Source organism: Scaptodrosophila lebanonensis, unplaced genomic scaffold (assembly GCF_003285725.1).
Source record: "Scaptodrosophila lebanonensis strain 11010-0011.00,11010-0021.00 unplaced genomic scaffold, SlebRS2 tig00000101-arrow-pilon, whole genome shotgun sequence".
In the NCBI taxonomy this organism is placed as follows: Eukaryota; Metazoa; Arthropoda; class Insecta; order Diptera; family Drosophilidae; genus Scaptodrosophila; species Scaptodrosophila lebanonensis.
The window spans coordinates 4,330,250-4,350,823 of NW_022060569.1; the positions used below are offsets into that span (position 1 = coordinate 4,330,250).

Sequence of the window (20,574 nt, forward strand, 5' to 3'; positions counted from 1 at the left end):
TACGTCGACGCCTTTGACACAGTAGAAGAAAACGAGATAGCAACAATGTATCTGAAAGTCAGCGAAACAGCTATAGAGAGCAACAGTGACGTTATAGGCAAATGCAGCAGCTTATACAGTTGCTGACAAGGGCGTAGGCAGCATTTACCAAATAAGGGGCCAAAAAATTAAACTTTTGATTAAATAATGCACGATGTATTTAAAAAATAACTTATGCATATGATCAATGAAAAAACTTCATCAAATCTAACTAGATCCATATGATCCATATATGGCAACATTTTTTGTAGGGGGGCAATGTCCCCCCTGCCCCCCCCTTGCCAACGTCCTTGGTTGCTGGCATTAAAAGTTGAAGGAGATGAACGCAAAGAAAAACAAATCAAAATAACGGCCGATAACTTTGATAAAATTTTAAGCGATTGCGGTGGTTATTCGGTGCCAGCTGTAAAGTGGTTCGAAATATTTGAGCGCAATGCCGATGCTTACGAATTATCGGAGAAGCAAAGATATGTGCATACGAGGGGAAAAATGTCGGGAGCTGCCAAATTGTTTTTAGAGTCAGAGTGTGTGAGTGTTTTTAATGAGCTTAAACAAAAGCTGATTGATGAATTTGTATATTTTTTGAACAGCGCCGATATTCACCAGCTTTTAAGCGACCGAAAAGTATAAAAAGTGAATTTAAATGTGCCATGTATCGATGTAAGTCGTATGAGTCGCTCAAAGAGGAGTATGCTGTTTACGAACTAGTTCACGAGCACGAGAAAAATACAAAGATTGAAACTGGCAAACAATGCAGTACTGACAAGAGAAAAGAGTTCTGTTTTAATTGTGGCTCACCAGACTACAAAAGAAGGCAGTGTACAGCGGATAAGAAGTGCTTCAATTGCAGCGAAAGCGGACATATAGCGCGGGACTGCAAGAAAAAATCGAGAAAGTGCGAGATATTGCAGACCAAAGTCGACTAAAAACAATTGTTATCAATGGTGCTAGCGTTGCATGCCTAGTTGATACTGGATCGGATGTTACATTTTTGAACGAACGTATGCTGAAATGTTTAAACGATATCGAGATGCTGAAAAGTTATTCTACGTTGCGCGTATTGGTAATGCGAGTTGCCGAAGCCAGTTAGATGCTTTCTTGCCAATGTCGAAGTAGACCAGTTGTGTACAAAGCAATAGTTTTTGGTCGTACAAAGTCACAGGATGGATTGCAACGCGCTGTTAGGACACGACTTTCTTAAAAAGTTCAAGTTCTCTGCTGATAGCAATGGCTATACTTTTGAACGGTTGCAAGCCGAACAGAAGTCCACAGATGAATATCCGCTAGATGTTTACAGTGTTTTTGAAGAGTCTTGTGTCATTTCAGCCTCATCGCAGTTTCAAAAATCCGTCGATCAGTTGATCAAGATCAGTTGTCAGTCGCCTGCAGCTCAGTTACAATGTCCAATTGAGCTGAAGATTATTCCCGATGGAGTGTTGAAGCCATTTTGCCACTCGCCGAGTCATCTGTCTGTCAAAGAAGCCGAAGCTGTAAAGTTCCAAATCGAAGAATGGTTGGGGAAAGGCATTGTTCGGAAATCGTCATCACACGGTGCAAGCAGAGTCGTCGTAGTCAAAAAGAAGGATCAGACGCTTAGAGTATGCATCGCATGCCGCAAGTTGAACAGTATGGTGTTACAGGATCGCTCTCCTGTGCCCATGGTTGAAGATGCACTGGAGAAACTACAAGCAGCTAAGTATTTCACAATAATGGATCTTGAAAATGGTGTTCGTTACAAGAGAAGGATTATTTGAATTCAACAAGGCGCCGTTTGCGTTCCGAAACTATTTAGCTGGTATACGTTTCGTGAACCATATCTTCCAGAAGCTGATAAATGAGGATATTATGCAACTGTACATGGACGACATAATAGTTTATGCTTCCTCAGCTGAACAATGTTTGCAGAAAACGAGAAAAGTATTGGAAGCCGCTGCTTTGAAAGATGAAGTGGAAAAAAAGCAAATTCCTTTATCAACGTATATGTTTCCTTGGCCATGCCGTCGGGAATGGTAGCGTTTGGCCTGGTACCGAAAAGATTACTGCTGTCAGCCGGTTTTCCACGCCGAAAAATAAAAAAAGAGTTCAGTCGTTCCTTGATCTTACGGGATTTTTCCGGAAATTTATGCCGAGCTATGCGCAGGTTGCGCGTGCACTTACGAATCTCCTGTGGAAAGATGTGGAATTTAAAATTGCGGAATTAGAGTCCATGCAAAAGTTTAAGTATATGCTTACGAGTGAACCAGGTTTGCATATTTACGCCAGAGAAGCACCCACCGAGTTACACACAGATGCATCTAAAGAGGGTTATGGAGAGGTGTTGCTGCAGTCATTTGATGGAAAGCTCCATCCAATCTACTATTGGAGCAAGAAAACGTCGCAGGCAGAATCGAGCAGCATAGTTACGTCCTGGAGGTTAAGGTGGCATATTTGGCATTAAAAAAGTTCCGCCACTATCTGCTGGGCGTCCAGTTTAAGCTGCATCGCTTTTAAGCAGACCACGAGCAAGCAGTATATGCGAGAGAAGTCGCACAGTCGGTTTTGTATTTACAAGACTTTTGTATCGATATGGAGCACAGTGTAGCAGAAAAAATGAGACACGTCGATCATCTAAGCCATTACCCACAAAATGTGTTCATGGTATCAATAGTTTTGTCGGTACAACTAAAGAAAGCACAACAAAATGATGAGCAACTACAAGCAGTCGTCAAGCTGTTACAAAATGGGCCGTACAAGAACTATTAGACAAAAAATGGACAGCTATTCAAAGAAGTCAACGGTAGCGAAGTGGCCGCCCCAAATAAGAACGCTCACGAGTCGGGTCACTTTGCGGTGTGCAAAACTATGCATAATATTCAACTGCAGTTTTTTATCCCACATTTTGAGGGTAAGGTAACAAGGTTTATTGCAAATTGCATAAGTTGTATTATTCACAGTAAAAAGCTAACGAAACGAGAAGGGCTCATGCACTGTATTGAGAAAGATGATGTACCACTTGAGACGCTGCACATCGACCATCTAGGCCCTATGGATGCAACATCAAAGCAGTATAGTTCATCCTGGCGGTCGTCGGTTCGCTTTCCAAATTTGTCTGGGTGTTCTCTACGAAGTCAACAGGCCAAAAAGAAGTCGTCAAAAAGTTGAATGAGTGGGCGAGCATCTTTGGTTTTCCGAAGCATATTATAAGCGACAGGGGCGCCACCTTCACGTCTATTCCGTTTAAAGAGTTTGTAAACGCAATCATGGTTGAGCACGTCTGGACAACAACAGGTGCAGCGAGAGGCAACGGTCAAGTCGAGAGGGTGAAGCGAAGCGGGAAGAGTTGCGTGCAGAGGCTAAGCGCAACATACAACAGGCACAGCAGGACTACAAGCGAAACTACGATAAGAGGCGCTGCAACGAGTAAGGCTACAAGTTAGGTGATCTCGTCACCACACAATTTATGGCGGGCCGGAAATAAGCTAGCGAATTTCTGGGACCTTATGAAATTGTAAAGGTTAAGCGAAATGGCCGATACATTAAGCTGTGGAAGTATTTCATCGAAAACGAGGAGCTATTGTCATCCGGGTCGGATGACGAAGATCAGGAGGGCCGAATGTAAGGTGACAACATACAAGAGTATTGCCAGCCTGCCCATTTTCCGTACAGAAACAAGTGAGCAGCGTAGTTGTGAAGAGAAGTCGTTTCGTCCGTAGCAGTGCGTCAACGTTTTAGTTTATAATTCCATTTCTTTAAATCTGTTGTATTAACATTTCCCGCATTGGTTCATAATACTACATATAATATTCCTTTTATAATAAACATCTCTATATATACATATACAACAGTTTGTACTGACTGACTGGCTGACTGATTGGCAATCAACGCACAGCCCAAACAGTAAGAGCTAGGAAGCTGAAATTTGGACACAAGATCCCTCTTATAGTGAAAGTGAGCACTAAGAAGGGGCTTCGGAAAATTCGAGCTCCAAAGGGGGGAAAACGAGCTCCAACGTTTGTATGAAAAATCTACAATTTTTATCCGATTAACTTCAAACTTAGTTTGTATATTCTCAAAAAGAATACAAAAAAAACTGTATACTTGGATTTTCAATATTTTTCCTGCGGCCTGAATAATAATGATTTTCCGGTGGAAAATTCGGTAAACGAAAAGCTATGTGCAATCAACGCACAGCCCAAACGGTAAGAGCTAAGAGGCTGAAAATTGGACACATGTTGTCTTCAGTGGTGTAGGTGAGCACTAAGAAGCGGTTTTGGAAAATTCGAACGCCAAAGGGGGGAAAACGGGCTCCAACGTTTGTATGAAAAATCTACAATTTTCATCCAATTAACTTCAAACTTAGTTTGTATACTCTCAAAAAGAATACAAGAAAAACTGTATACTTGGTTTTCACCATTTTTCCTGGGGCATGAAAAAAGGGGGGTTTTCCGTGGAAAAATTGAAACACAATCAACACCCCACAGCCCAAACGGTAAAAGCTAGGAAACTGAAATTTGGGCTCAAGTATCCTATCATGGTGTAGATGCGCACTAAGAAGGGATTTTGAGCTCCAAAGGGGGGAAAAGTAGCTCCAAAGTTTGTTTGAAAATTCTGCATTTTTGAATCGATCAACTTTAAATTTAGGTTTTATAATCTATAAAAGAATACAAACAAAACTGCATACTCGGTTTTTCAAAATTTGTGTTGGAGCTTGAATTATTGGGGTTTTAATATTTATTCATTTTTTCAAATGAAAAGTTTGTGTTATAAATTTTGTCAGATCGATTTCAAATTTGGGTAATATAATCTACGTAACTAAAATTACAACTTTGCATTTAACGATTTTTAAAATATGCATTTTACAAATGCAGGTAGAACAAACAATACAAAATATCAAACAGTTGGGGACAACTAAGTATACATACACACACACACACATACATACATACAAGCAGCTGTTCGTGTAGTTGCGTGTAAACGGTTGAAGTAGCCAAAGCAAAATGTGAGACACTAATGTGTGAATGTTCATTTGTACACATGTATGTACATACATACATACATATGTATGTACAAAAGTACATTCGTCTTGCACTGACAGGGCAAGAAATGTTAATTAATTAAAAATTATTAACATTATAACATAAACATTTTTATGCTATTTTTTCTTTGTTTAGTACATTTGGCATAAGGAGTTTTTAGGACAACAGACTACAAGGGCGTACGCAGGTTGGGCAGGGGGGACATTTCTCCCCTTAGAAAGAATTTCGCATTATGAATTACGCCAGCACCATATGTATTACATACGTACATACGTCTGTATGTATAGCATGTACATATGTATGTATGTACATCAATAAGTATGTATGTACGTTCATACATTCCTATATACATATATAGGTTTGTATGTACAAGTATGCAGTGGGCTATCGAACACTGTTGTTTAATTGTAAAAAATAGTTTTCTATGGTTTCAAATCAAAATTTTTAAAACAACAACAACAACTTCAAGTTATTGGCTCGCAAATCTTCTTTCGTTTTGATCATTTACGCCTGTTCATTACATACGCAAAATGCCAAAAGTTTACAGTTACAGTACACATACAAATACATTTGTATGTATGTATGTGTACAGTGTACAATCGAATACAGTATTATAATCAATAACTCTCAAACGATGTTTTTCGATGTATTTGTATTCGACATGTATTACGATATATCAACACAAGTATCGATATTTTCGATATATCGCATTTAATTTTATTATTGGGGTTTTAATATTTATTCACTTTTTCAAATGAATAGTTTGTGTTATAAATTTTGTCCGATCGATTTCAAATTTGGGTAATGTAATCAACATAACTATATCAACAAATTGGCATTCAACGATTAAAATATAGCAATATGTTTTTTACTTGCCATATATCAAATATCAAATAGTTGGGAACAGTTCGTGTCTATGTGTGCCCATGCATACATACATATGTACAAGCATATGTATCTATGCCTGTATATGTATGAAGCATGTAAATACAAAACAACAACAACAACTTCAAGTTGTTGGCTCGCTCATCTTCTTTCGTTTTGACCATTTAATGTTAATTGCAAAGGCAAAACGCCAAAAGTTTACAGTTACCGTCGCTAAGCAACGACTGCGTATGCGATAGTAAAGCAGAAACCGAATAACGGAGCTACGCATATTCTGCTTCGCATTGCGGGCAGATGTATGTATGTATATGATTTGTTCTTATTGATCTCAATAAATAATTAGATTTTATTATTTAAATATTCTGCTTATTGCATTCAAACTTCGATATTTTGATGGTATCGGTGGCTTCAACTATCGAAAGTTTTACTCTAGCAAATTGAGATGAGAATTGTCAGTGCTTTTTGATCGTGGCTCATCGCTGCACGGCATTGACACGAGTGCCGTGTTTCATATTCCGAGGTTGTGCGTGACCGTATTGACTCAAATGTGAATTTAAAATTAGGATATACCCTTATAATTATTCCCCTTTTTTGCACATAGTCTATCTTAAAACGTTGCGTTATCTCTATATATAAAACAGTTTGTCCTGACTAATTGGTGATCAACGCACAGCCCAAACGGTAAAAGATGAAATTTGGACTCAAGTATCATTTCATAGTATCCATCATAGTGTAGGAGCACACTAAGAAAGGCTTTTGAAAATTCTAACTCCAAAGGGGGGAGGTTTAAAAAAATATTAGTTATAGTGGTCATGTTCGTTTAAAGAAATAGTTTGGCAAGAACAAAAATGTAACGGACTACTGAACAATTTTTTGTCAAGAACAGAAAATGTTCATTTAAATACCTTAAATGCCTTCCTACTGGTAACTTATAAGGTGAAAACATATGGGTAGGTTATGCACACACAAAATAAATACAATTGGAAACATTATATTGAGCCGGGTTAAGACGGGCAATACCTGCTAGTAATAAAATATAATAATAGACGTACTCATAGTTAGTTAGTTAGTTAATGGAGGCATCGAGCATAAAAGTCTTTCAGTCCGAAAATATTGTTCACATATTAATTGCGTACCTCAGGGTTAAGTCTATTTGCAAAAAGGTCACCATATTCCCCGTGTCCCATCATCACACTGTGCTGCAGCTACAAGATGACACCGTGGCTGAGTGCGCTGGGGTATCCCCAGCAGTCACGGAGTGCACCGCAACAACCTATACTACTTTCTGCAGGCTGGCGAACCATGACACTTGCGCACGCGCACTGCACGCTGGAGGCACAGCTCTCTGACACTCTCAGCCCAGTCATCTGAAGCAAATCGTGCTCGTGGATGACGGTGTCATAATCATCAACGAGAGCCCGGCCCGGATTAGTACAGACAACGGCCCTGAGATATCAACAATGGGCACACACCTCGTCACCAAATATGTGAATCAACGCGGAGCTCTAAGCAAAACTCCGGGCATAGCGGTCTTTGGTTTTCCGAAGCATATTATAAGCGACAGGGGCGCCACCTTCACGTCTATTCCGTTTAAAGAGTTTGTAAACGCAATCATGGTTGAGCACGTCTGGACAACAACAGGTGCAGCGAGAGGCAACGGTCAAGTCGAGAGGGTGAAGCGAAGCGGGAAGAGTTGCGTGCAGAGGCTAAGCGCAACATACAACAGGCACAGCAGGACTACAAGCGAAACTACGATAAGAGGCGCTGCAACGAGTAAGGCTACAAGTTAGGTGATCTCGTCACCACACAATTTATGGCGGGCCGGAAATAAGCTAGCGAATTTCTGGGACCTTATGAAATTGTAAAGGTTAAGCGAAATGGCCGATACATTAAGCTGTGGAAGTATTTCATCGAAAACGAGGAGCTATTGTCATCCGGGTCGGATGACGAAGATCAGGAGGGCCGAATGTAAGGTGACAACATACAAGAGTATTGCCAGCCTGCCCATTTTCCGTACAGAAACAAGTGAGCAGCGTAGTTGTGAAGAGAAGTCGTTTCGTCCGTAGCAGTGCGTCAACGTTTTAGTTTATAATTCCATTTCTTTAAATCTGTTGTATTAACATTTCCCGCATTGGTTCATAATACTACATATAATATTCCTTTTATAATAAACATCTCTATATATACATATACAACAGTTTGTACTGACTGACTGGCTGACTGATTGGCAATCAACGCACAGCCCAAACAGTAAGAGCTAGGAAGCTGAAATTTGGACACAAGATCCCTCTTATAGTGAAAGTGAGCACTAAGAAGGGGTTTCGGAAAATTCGAGCTCCAAAGGGGGGAAAACGAGCTCCAACGTTTGTATGAAAAATCTACAATTTTTATCCGATTAACTTCAAACTTAGTTTGTATATTCTCAAAAAGAATACAAAAAAAACTGTATACTTGGATTTTCAATATTTTTCCTGCGGCCTGAATAATAATGATTTTCCGGTGGAAAATTCGGTAAACGAAAAGCTATGTGCAATCAACGCACAGCCCAAACGGTAAGAGCTAAGAGGCTGAAAATTGGACACATGTTGTCTTCAGTGGTGTAGGTGAGCACTAAGAAGCGGTTTTGGAAAATTCGAACGCCAAAGGGGGGAAAACGGGCTCCAACGTTTGTATGAAAAATCTACAATTTTCATCCAATTAACTTCAAACTTAGTTTGTATACTCTCAAAAAGAATACAAGAAAAACTGTATACTTGGTTTTCACCATTTTTCCTGGGGCATGAAAAAAGGGGGGTTTTCCGTGGAAAAATTGAAACACAATCAACACCCCACAGCCCAAACGGTAAAAGCTAGGAAACTGAAATTTGGGCTCAAGTATCCTATCATGGTGTAGATGCGCACTAAGAAGGGATTTTGGAAAATTCGAGCTCCAAAGGGGGGAAAAGTAGCTCCAAAGTTTGTTTGAAAATTCTGCATTTTTGAATCGATCAACTTTAAATTTAGGTTTTATAATCTATAAAAGAATACAAACAAAACTGCATACTCGGTTTTTCAAAATTTGTGTTGGAGCTTGAATTATTGGGGTTTTAATATTTATTCATTTTTTCAAATGAAAAGTTTGTGTTATAAATTTTGTCAGATCGATTTCAAATTTGGGTAATATAATCTACGTAACTAAAATTACAACTTTGCATTTAACGATTTTTAAAATATGCATTTTACAAATGCAGGTAGAACAAACAATACAAAATATCAAACAGTTGGGGACAACTAAGTATACATACACACACACACACATACATACATACAAGCAGCTGTTCGTGTAGTTGCGTGTAAACGGTTGAAGTAGCCAAAGCAAAATGTGAGACACTAATGTGTGAATGTTCATTTGTACACATGTATGTACATACATACATACATATGTATGTACAAAAGTACATTCGTCTTGCACTGACAGGGCAAGAAATGTTAATTAATTAAAAATTATTAACATTATAACATAAACATTTTTATGCTATTTTTTCTTTGTTTAGTACATTTGGCATAAGGAGTTTTTAGGACAACAGACTACAAGGGCGTACGCAGGTTGGGCAGGGGGGACATTTCTCCCCTTAGAAAGAATTTCGCATTATGAATTACGCCAGCACCATATGTATTACATACGTACATACGTCTGTATGTATAGCATGTACATATGTATGTATGTACATCAATAAGTATGTATGTACGTTCATACATTCCTATATACATATATAGGTTTGTATGTACAAGTATGCAGTGGGCTATCGAACACTGTTGTTTAATTGTAAAAAATAGTTTTCTATGGTTTCAAATCAAAATTTTTAAAACAACAACAACAACTTCAAGTTATTGGCTCGCAAATCTTCTTTCGTTTTGATCATTTACGCCTGTTCATTACATACGCAAAATGCCAAAAGTTTACAGTTACAGTACACATACAAATACATTTGTATGTATGTATGTGTACAGTGTACAATCGAATACAGTATTATAATCAATAACTCTCAAATGATGTTTTTCGATGTATTTGTATTCGACATGTATTACGATATATCAACACAAGTATCGATATTTTCGATATATCGCATTTAATTTTATTATTGGGGTTTTAATATTTATTCACTTTTTCAAATGAATAGTTTGTGTTATAAATTTTGTCCGATCGATTTCAAATTTGGGTAATGTAATCAACATAACTATATCAACAAATTGGCATTCAACGATTAAAATATAGCAATATGTTTTTTACTTGCCATATATCAAATATCAAATAGTTGGGAACAGTTCGTGTCTATGTGTGCCCATGCATACATACATATGTACAAGCATATGTATCTATGCCTGTATATGTATGAAGCATGTAAATACAAAACAACAACAACAACTTCAAGTTGTTGGCTCGCTCATCTTCTTTCGTTTTGACCATTTAATGTTAATTGCAAAGGCAAAACGCCAAAAGTTTACAGTTACCGTCGCTAAGCAACGACTGCGTATGCGATAGTAAAGCAGAAACCGAATAACGGAGCTACGCATATTCTGCTTCGCATTGCGGGCAGATGTATGTATGTATATGATTTGTTCTTATCGATCTCAATAAATAATTAGATTTTATTATTTAAATATTCTGCTTATTGCATTCAAACTTCGATATTTTGATGGTATCGGTGGCTTCAACTATCGAAAGTTTTACTCTAGCAAATTGAGATGAGAATTGTCAGTGCTTTTTGATCGTGGCTCATCGCTGCACGGCATTGACACGAGTGCCGTGTTTCATATTCCGAGGTTGTGCGTGACCGTATTGACTCAAATGTGAATTTAAAATTAGGATATACCCTTATAATTATTCCCCTTTTTTGCACATAGTCTATCTTAAAACGTTGCGTTATCTCTATATATAAAACAGTTTGTCCTGACTAATTGGTGATCAACGCACAGCCCAAACGGTAAAAGATGAAATTTGGACTCAAGTATCATTTCATAGTATCCATCATAGTGTAGGAGCACACTAAGAAAGGCTTTTGGAAAATTCTAACTCCAAAGGGGGGAGGTTTAAAAAAATATTAGTTATAGTGGTCATGTTCGTTTAAAGAAATAGTTTGGCAAGAACAAAAATGTAACGGACTACTGAACAATTTTTTGTCAAGAACAGAAAATGTTCATTTAAATACCTTAAATGCCTTCCTACTGGTAACTTATAAGGTGAAAACATATGGGTAGGTTATGCACACACAAAATAAATACAATTGGAAACATTATATTGAGCCGGGTTAAGACGGGCAATACCTGCTAGTAATAAAATATAATAATAGACGTACTCATAGTTAGTTAGTTAGTTAATGGAGGCATCGAGCATAAAAGTCTTTCAGTCCGAAAATATTGTTCACATATTAATTGCGTACCTCAGGGTTAAGTCTATTTGCAAAAAGGTCATATTCCCCGTGTCCCATCATCACACTGTGCTGCAGCTACAAGATGACACCGTGGCTGAGTGCGCTGGGGTATCCCCAGCAGTCACGGAGTGCACCGCAACAACCTATACTACTTTCTGCAGGCTGGCGAACCATGACACTTGCGCACGCGCACTGCACGCTGGAGGCACAGCTCTCTGACACTCTCAGCCCAGTCATCTGAAGCAAATCGTGCTCGTGGATGACGGTGTCATAATCATCAACGAGAGCCCGGCCGGATTAGTACAGACAACGGCCCTGAGATATCAACAATGGGCACACACCTCGTCACCAAATATGTGAATCAACGCGGAGCTCTAAGCAAAACTCCGGGCATAGCGGTCTTTGGTTTTCCGAAGCATATTATAAGCGACAGGGGCGCCACCTTCACGTCTATTCCGTTTAAAGAGTTTGTAAACGCAATCATGGTTGAGCACGTCTGGACAACAACAGGTGCAGCGAGAGGCAACGGTCAAGTCGAGAGGGTGAAGCGAAGCGGGAAGAGTTGCGTGCAGAGGCTAAGCGCAACATACAACAGGCACAGCAGGACTACAAGCGAAACTACGATAAGAGGCGCTGCAACGAGTAAGGCTACAAGTTAGGTGATCTCGTCACCACACAATTTATGGCGGGCCGGAAATAAGCTAGCGAATTTCTGGGACCTTATGAAATTGTAAAGGTTAAGCGAAATGGCCGATACATTAAGCTGTGGAAGTATTTCATCGAAAACGAGGAGCTATTGTCATCCGGGTCGGATGACGAAGATCAGGAGGGCCGAATGTAAGGTGACAACATACAAGAGTATTGCCAGCCTGCCCATTTTCCGTACAGAAACAAGTGAGCAGCGTAGTTGTGAAGAGAAGTCGTTTCGTCCGTAGCAGTGCGTCAACGTTTTAGTTTATAATTCCATTTCTTTAAATCTGTTGTATTAACATTTCCCGCATTGGTTCATAATACTACATATAATATTCCTTTTATAATAAACATCTCTATATATACATATACAACAGTTTGTACTGACTGACTGGCTGACTGATTGGCAATCAACGCACAGCCCAAACAGTAAGAGCTAGGAAGCTGAAATTTGGACACAAGATCCCTCTTATAGTGAAAGTGAGCACTAAGAAGGGGTTTCGGAAAATTCGAGCTCCAAAGGGGGGAAAACGAGCTCCAACGTTTGTATGAAAAATCTACAATTTTTATCCGATTAACTTCAAACTTAGTTTGTATATTCTCAAAAAGAATACAAAAAAAGCTGTATACTTGGATTTTCAATATTTTTCCTGCGGCCTGAATAATAATGATTTTCCGGTGGAAAATTCGGTAAACGAAAAGCTATGTGCAATCAACGCACAGCCCAAACGGTAAGAGCTAAGAGGCTGAAAATTGGACACATGTTGTCTTCAGTGGTGTAGGTGAGCACTAAGAAGCGGTTTTGGAAAATTCGAACGCCAAAGGGGGGAAAACGGGCTCCAACGTTTGTATGAAAAATCTACAATTTTCATCCAATTAACTTCAAACTTAGTTTGTATACTCTCAAAAAGAATACAAGAAAAACTGTATACTTGGTTTTCACCATTTTTCCTGGGGCATGAAAAAAGGGGGGTTTTCCGTGGAAAAATTGAAACACAATCAACACCCCACAGCCCAAACGGTAAAAGCTAGGAAACTGAAATTTGGGCTCAAGTATCCTATCATGGTGTAGATGCGCACTAAGAAGGGATTTTGGAAAATTCGAGCTCCAAAGGGGGGAAAAGTAGCTCCAAAGTTTGTTTGAAAATTCTGCATTTTTGAATCGATCAACTTTAAATTTAGGTTTTATAATCTATAAAAGAATACAAACAAAACTGCATACTCGGTTTTTCAATTTGTGTTGGAGCTTGAATTATTGGGGTTTTAATATTTATTCATTTTTTCAAATGAAAAGTTTGTGTTATAAATTTTGTCAGATCGATTTCAAATTTGGGTAATATAATCTACGTAACTAAAATTACAACTTTGCATTTAACGATTTTTAAAATATGCATTTTACAAATGCAGGTAGAACAAACAATACAAAATATCAAACAGTTGGGGACAACTAAGTATACATACACACACACACACATACATACATACAAGCAGCTGTTCGTGTAGTTGCGTGTAAACGGTTGAAGTAGCCAAAGCAAAATGTGAGACACTAATGTGTGAATGTTCATTTGTACACATGTATGTACATACATACATACATATGTATGTACAAAAGTACATTCGTCTTGCACTGACAGGGCAAGAAATGTTAATTAATTAAAAATTATTAACATTATAACATAAACATTTTTATGCTATTTTTTCTTTGTTTAGTACATTTGGCATAAGGAGTTTTTAGGACAACAGACTACAAGGGCGTACGCAGGTTGGGCAGGGGGGACATTTCTCCCCTTAGAAAGAATTTCGCATTATGAATTACGCCAGCACCATATGTATTACATACGTACATACGTCTGTATGTATAGCATGTACATATGTATGTATGTACATCAATAAGTATGTATGTACGTTCATACATTCCTATATACATATATAGGTTTGTATGTACAAGTATGCAGTGGGCTATCGAACACTGTTGTTTAATTGTAAAAAATAGTTTTCTATGGTTTCAAATCAAAATTTTTAAAACAACAACAACAACTTCAAGTTATTGGCTCGCAAATCTTCTTTCGTTTTGATCATTTACGCCTGTTCATTACATACGCAAAATGCCAAAAGTTTACAGTTACAGTACACATACAAATACATTTGTATGTATGTATGTGTACAGTGTACAATCGAATACAGTATTATAATCAATAACTCTCAAACGATGTTTTTCGATGTATTTGTATTCGACATGTATTACGATATATCAACACAAGTATCGATATTTTCGATATATCGCATTTAATTTTATTATTGGGGTTTTAATATTTATTCACTTTTTCAAATGAATAGTTTGTGTTATAAATTTTGTCCGATCGATTTCAAATTTGGGTAATGTAATCAACATAACTATATCAACAAATTGGCATTCAACGATTAAAATATAGCAATATGTTTTTTACTTGCCATATATCAAATATCAAATAGTTGGGAACAGTTCGTGTCTATGTGTGCCCATGCATACATACATATGTACAAGCATATGTATCTATGCCTGTATATGTATGAAGCATGTAAATACAAAACAACAACAACAACTTCAAGTTGTTGGCTCGCTCATCTTCTTTCGTTTTGACCATTTAATGTTAATTGCAAAGGCAAAACGCCAAAAGTTTACAGTTACCGTCGCTAAGCAACGACTGCGTATGCGATAGTAAAGCAGAAACCGAATAACGGAGCTACGCATATTCTGCTTCGCATTGCGGGCAGATGTATGTATGTATATGATTTGTTCTTATCGATCTCAATAAATAATTAGATTTTATTATTTAAATATTCTGCTTATTGCATTCAAACTTCGATATTTTGATGGTATCGGTGGCTTCAACTATCGAAAGTTTTACTCTAGCAAATTGAGATGAGAATTGTCAGTGCTTTTTGATCGTGGCTCATCGCTGCACGGCATTGACACGAGTGCCGTGTTTCATACTCCGAGGTTGTGCGTGACCGTATTGACTCAAATGTGAATTTAAAATTAGGATATACCCTTATAATTATTCCCCTTTTTTGCACATAGTCTATCTTAAAACGTTGCGTTATCTCTATATATAAAACAGTTTGTCCTGACTAATTGGTGATCAACGCACAGCCCAAACGGTAAAAGATGAAATTTGGACTCAAGTATCATTTCATAGTATCCATCATAGTGTAGGAGCACACTAAGAAAGGCTTTTGGAAAATTCTAACTCCAAAGGGGGGAGGTTTAAAAAAATATTAGTTATAGTGGTCATGTTCGTTTAAAGAAATAGTTTGGCAAGAACAAAAATGTAACGGACTACTGAACAATTTTTTGTCAAGAACAGAAAATGTTCATTTAAATACCTTAAATGCCTTCCTACTGGTAACTTATAAGGTGAAAACATATGGGTAGGTTATGCACACACAAAATAAATACAATTGGAAACATTATATTGAGCCGGGTTAAGACGGGCAATACCTGCTAGTAATAAAATATAATAATAGACGTACTCATAGTTAGTTAGTTAGTTAATGGAGGCATCGAGCATAAAAGTCTTTCAGTCCGAAAATATTGTTCACATATTAATTGCGTACCTCAGGGTTAAGTCTATTTGCAAAAAGGTCACCATATTCCCCGTGTCCCATCATCACACTGTGCTGCAGCTACAAGATGACACCGTGGCTGAGTGCGCTGGGGTATCCCCAGCAGTCACGGAGTGCACCGCAACAACCTATACTACTTTCTGCAGGCTGGCGAACCATGACACTTGCGCACGCGCACTGCACGCTGGAGGCACAGCTCTCTGACACTCTCAGCCCAGTCATCTGAAGCAAATCGTGCTCGTGGATGACGGTGTCATAATCATCAACGAGAGCCCGGCCCGGATTAGTACAGACAACGGCCCTGAGATATCAACAATGGGCACACACCTCGTCACCAAAACTCCGGGCATAGCGGCATGACCATTTTTAAACATCAGCCACGATCCGGTTCTGAGCATGCCGCTCCTCCATAGGATGAGTAATTAAAACTTGCATACCATCCGCGAGTTCAGGGATGAGGTTGCGTCAGCCGGGTCACCTAAGGTCTGGTTTGCAGTTGGAGTGGCACTCAGCCTCATCTTCAGCGGCTCTTTGTTCCTTTACCAAGTGTTGAACCGGAGGCAAGATTAAGAGATAAACTTATTAATTAAATGTGAACTGCATAACGTAACATATTGATTGAACGAGAATAGTATAACTCATACTCTCTATATATTCATATTGTTCACAAAAGTGAACATGAGGTCAGAAGTTAGTTAGTTAGGGCACACAAGCAGTAGGTAGGCTAAGCAAAATCTCGGTCTAAAAATAGCCGCACGCAGCAGCGCTACAGAACAACGCATGGTAGATAGAAAGGAATGTATCTGCATTTGGAGCGACAACGGTTAAGGTGCGTACGGTGCGTACCCACGCAATGCACTAGATAAGAAAAAGGCTTCAAATAAACATATGGAGGGGAAAACCACTTGACACGAACAGGATAGAATAAGACAAAAAAGGTAAAATTAGAGTAAGTACAATGTTTAGAGAATAAGAAAAAGTCTAATATTAAATTGTTAGTACATAAGGAAAAACTAGTACATAAGCTAAATACTGAAGGAAAGAATGAATTTGGAAATTAAAGCATTAGTTTGTTTACTTATTTGTTCACCTAGGGACGTTTCGCAAATTGAAAATAGTTGCGACATCTGGTAATAAATAGTTGTGAGCTGTATAGAAAGCAACTATTTATACATACAAAAATCTAATCAATTAAGCGACAACGTAACCTATAAGAGGGAAATTAATTAATGTACGTACTCATCCTGTGTGCTTGGTTCTGTAGTTCAGTTTGGAATTAGACGGTTCTTCGAAAAAAGTTGAGCTGGCTTGAGCTGCCGTAAGCAATAATTTAGAAGCTTTGTGCCATCTTCGATTTGTTTAAAAGGCTTTGTTTTATTAGCATTGTATTTATGTTGTATAATACGTTATTGCGGCCAATGTTTGAATCCGATTGCTTTGTTTTTAATGCTCAGATATTTTTAATATAATATATTTTTTTAGTACTATTTTTGTATAAGTATTTTATTGATTTTATTTGATTTTTTGTTTTCTGCTAAGTATATGGACTTGCTCTGGAAAATGTTTCGTATTTACAGATTCGCTATATATTCACTTTATTCGATATGCAGATGATTTAAAAAACTGCAGTATTTACCAATTTAAAATAATGGTTAGATGATAGATGTTTTAATGCCCTGTGCCTAAATGGTTAAAGAATCTTGCGTATATAAAGACGGATATGTCTATATCAGCCCACATTTCGCGAAAATATTCAAAAATATATATCATATCCCTTGTGGGATTTGCCGCGTCGGTTGTGTATTTCATACTGTATAATCGTATAAGCCTAGTATACTCTTTTCCTTGGATTAATAAAATAACTATATACATTTCTACGCACACATATGCTTATGTAAGAAATTGCATACATTTTTCACCTCATATGTTTACGGTATACACATGGATCGCCCAAGCAGCAGCAGCTGAAACATTATCAGCCAGAGTTCTGCTATTAGCGTAAATAGGTCCTACTCGTAAAACGCTTTCAGTATAGAATTTGAATATTACATAATAATTAAATAATAATAATAACAAATGGAAACTCTAAACTAAGCTACATTTCTAGCTCTAGGTGATCATGTCGAGAGACAGACTGGGCTAAATCGACTCGTTTTATCATGCTGATGAAGAATATATGTATGTATATACTTGATGGGGTCTACGAAGCCTCCTTCTGCTTGTTACCTTTTTTCGCTTTGCACAAATCGTATAGTATTCAGGTACAGAGATTATTCAAATCAAAGCAGATATGCCTTGGATTACATAGTAGAACTGATATACAACGCGTTGGTTGTTACAAAAACGGATTGATTCGGTTTTTCGTTTCGGGTGTACTTAGGTCATAAAAAAGCGGTGGCGTAGGTGATGCCAAGAACTAAACTGAAATGGCATCATTTTAAAATTTTAATAAGCAAATCTACAATGTTTTCCTATTAAGTACTTGTACTAAGTAAAAATAATTTTGCAACCGCATGTGTACTGAATTATAAAAACCAAAAAATTACAAATATAGAATGCTCAATATGCAAAGGGACGAAATCGGCAACGTTGAAGGTTGCTAGACTACGCTGAGCACACAGAATATAAAATATAAGCGAATCTGTGCAGCTGCATGTGGAAACATACCCGTACATTCGTATTCAAGTATGTGTGTGTGTAGGAATTTATGTAATATACATGTACATGTATGTACATATGTATGTATATATGAACATTTGAGTGAGTGTGAATATGTATTTACATATGCATGCCTTGAAACATCGCAAACTTCCAAGTTGAATGTCAATGCTTTTTATCATTAAGGCACTATATCACAATTCTGGTTGTACACTATATATTACACCCATTTAGAATGATTTCTCTCTTTCCACTTTTTACTACTTGAAAGAGGTGTTTTTTCAGAACATAGTTTTTCTATATTTTTAAGCACTTTTAAATATGTACAACACATTCAATAATTGAACTATTTTTCCAAAAGTATTATAGTAAGTTATATAACATTGATGCAGTTAATTTCCACCACTTCGATCGAAATGAGATTATTTACATTAGTGGTGAATAGTAAATTAAATTTTTTTTTGCGGTAATAATTTTTTTAACAATTTTAAAGTGTGGCACAACTATTCCGCACGACGATCTGTTATAACTAAATATTTGACACAAACTAAATGATCGAATTCGAAAAGCGGAAATACAAAGTGCGAATGAAAAACAAACGAAAATATAAGTGAATATTCAAATTAAATACAAATACACGTACATACCTACTTATACTAATAAAATATGCACTCTTCGAAAACTTTCGGTCAACCTTGAGTTTTACTGATCGACATACATTGTTTTCGTGTAATATAAGTGCACTATGTGTACTTGAAGAAAATTATTGTTGACCAATTAATTTATATAGTATTTCATGAATGAAAAACCTTTTTTTGAATGTACTAAATAGTTAAATATGCCATCTAACAAAATATTAAATAGGCTTTAGTTTACTAAATTTAAATTGTCATTTTATAAATTTTCAATCCGTAAATGTCAGACGATATGGGCACCTTAGGAATTTAAAGTTTGTTTTTATATACATAAGTATATATACATATGTATAGGTACACAATTATGCGGCATGACGATCTGTTATAACTAAATATTTGACACAAACTAAATAATCTGGCTTGAAAAGATGAAATAAAAAGTGTGAATAAAAAACAACAAACAACAACAAGATGCGTGAATATTTAAGTAAAATACACATACTTAGATACCTACATGTTAACTTATAAAAAAAAAGCACTCTTCGAAAACTTTAGGTCAACATTGATTTTTAAAGATTGACATACATTTATTTCGTGTACAGGTTGCAAAATACAGTACCTACAAATATTTTTCTTACTATAGGTTTTGTGCAAATATTTGAAAGCCCATAATTTATACTTTATGTTTACTGCAAATTGAATATATTATTGAATAAACTAGGTGATAAAATATTACCTACGCTAGGGATAGGAAGTTTAAGAAAATTTTATAAATTTCAATAGTGAAAACGTTAATGTCGGGTGTCCCGACTATGAAATACTCTGTACATATGTGTATAATAATTAAAAAAAAAAAAATTAAGAAGACTATAAAAAAACAAGAGAGAACTCTACAGCCAAGCAAATCCGTCAGTGAAATATCCTGTACCAAGACAAACTTTCAGTATAGAGCTATACGTATTCACCTAATTATGTTTTTGATTTAACACGGTTTGAAAAGAAACAAAAAAAAGAATGCTAGACTTTAAGAAAAAATTAATTAAAAAAATATAATTAATTAACTAAATTAAATATAAAATATTCAGCACATGCATACATACATTTACATCAGAATCGATTCTATGCGTGTATGTGTACATTACACTAACAACAACAACAGTAGTTACAACAACAGCTACGAACAGATCTTGGGCAGAGATTATATTTATAGATACAACTTTCTTCACTACCAAATTAAAGTTTGAATTTTGATTTCCATTAAGCACGATTCAAAATAACACAACACAAATAAATACATATCAAGAAAGGAATGCTAGAGTCGAGTATGCTCAACTCTTAAATACCCTGTACCCACTCCCAAATGTAAGAAATATGAAATTTTAAAAGTTACTTTAAACAAGAAAGGAATAAAGTCAAGCGGGCTCAACTCTTAAATACCTTGTACCACCCAAAAAAATTAAAAAAAATTTAATTAATTAATCTTTCCGTTGATGATTGTGTGTCAGTATGTGTGTCATCATGATAGGTCAATTATAATGAAACTTTTAGCCATAAATATAACGTCTGCCCAACGTCTGCCAGCAGCTGTTGTTGTTCCTACTTTGACTTAATTACGTAATGCACACATACATACAT

At 36.9% G+C, this 20,574-nt stretch overlaps 1 protein-coding gene across 6 annotated transcripts in view; it reads right to left on the reverse strand.

Annotated features, from left to right (window-relative positions):
• LOC115628070 (synaptic vesicle glycoprotein 2C-like) overlaps positions 1–18,771 on the reverse strand; it is a 124,728-nt gene extending 105,957 nt beyond the window's left edge. Inside the window, exons 1-3 of one of the 6 annotated variants that reach the window (XM_030524041.1) lie at positions 18,735–18,768; positions 16,886–17,199; positions 15,974–16,183 (exon numbers count right to left, since the gene is read on the reverse strand). Coding sequence is in view for 3 of the 6 variants with exons in the window: in XM_030524038.1 (XP_030379898.1) it covers positions 18,429–18,486 (58 nt within the window). In the remaining 3 variants the exon portion in view is untranslated. Of the gene's footprint in view, positions 1–15,973; positions 16,184–16,885; positions 17,200–18,428; positions 18,655–18,734 lie in introns of those variants that run through there. The other 5 variants (XM_030524040.1, XM_030524042.1, XR_003995738.1 and 2 more) reach the window with 5 other exon arrangements.
• Positions 18,772–20,574: the final 1,803 nt, after the last annotated feature.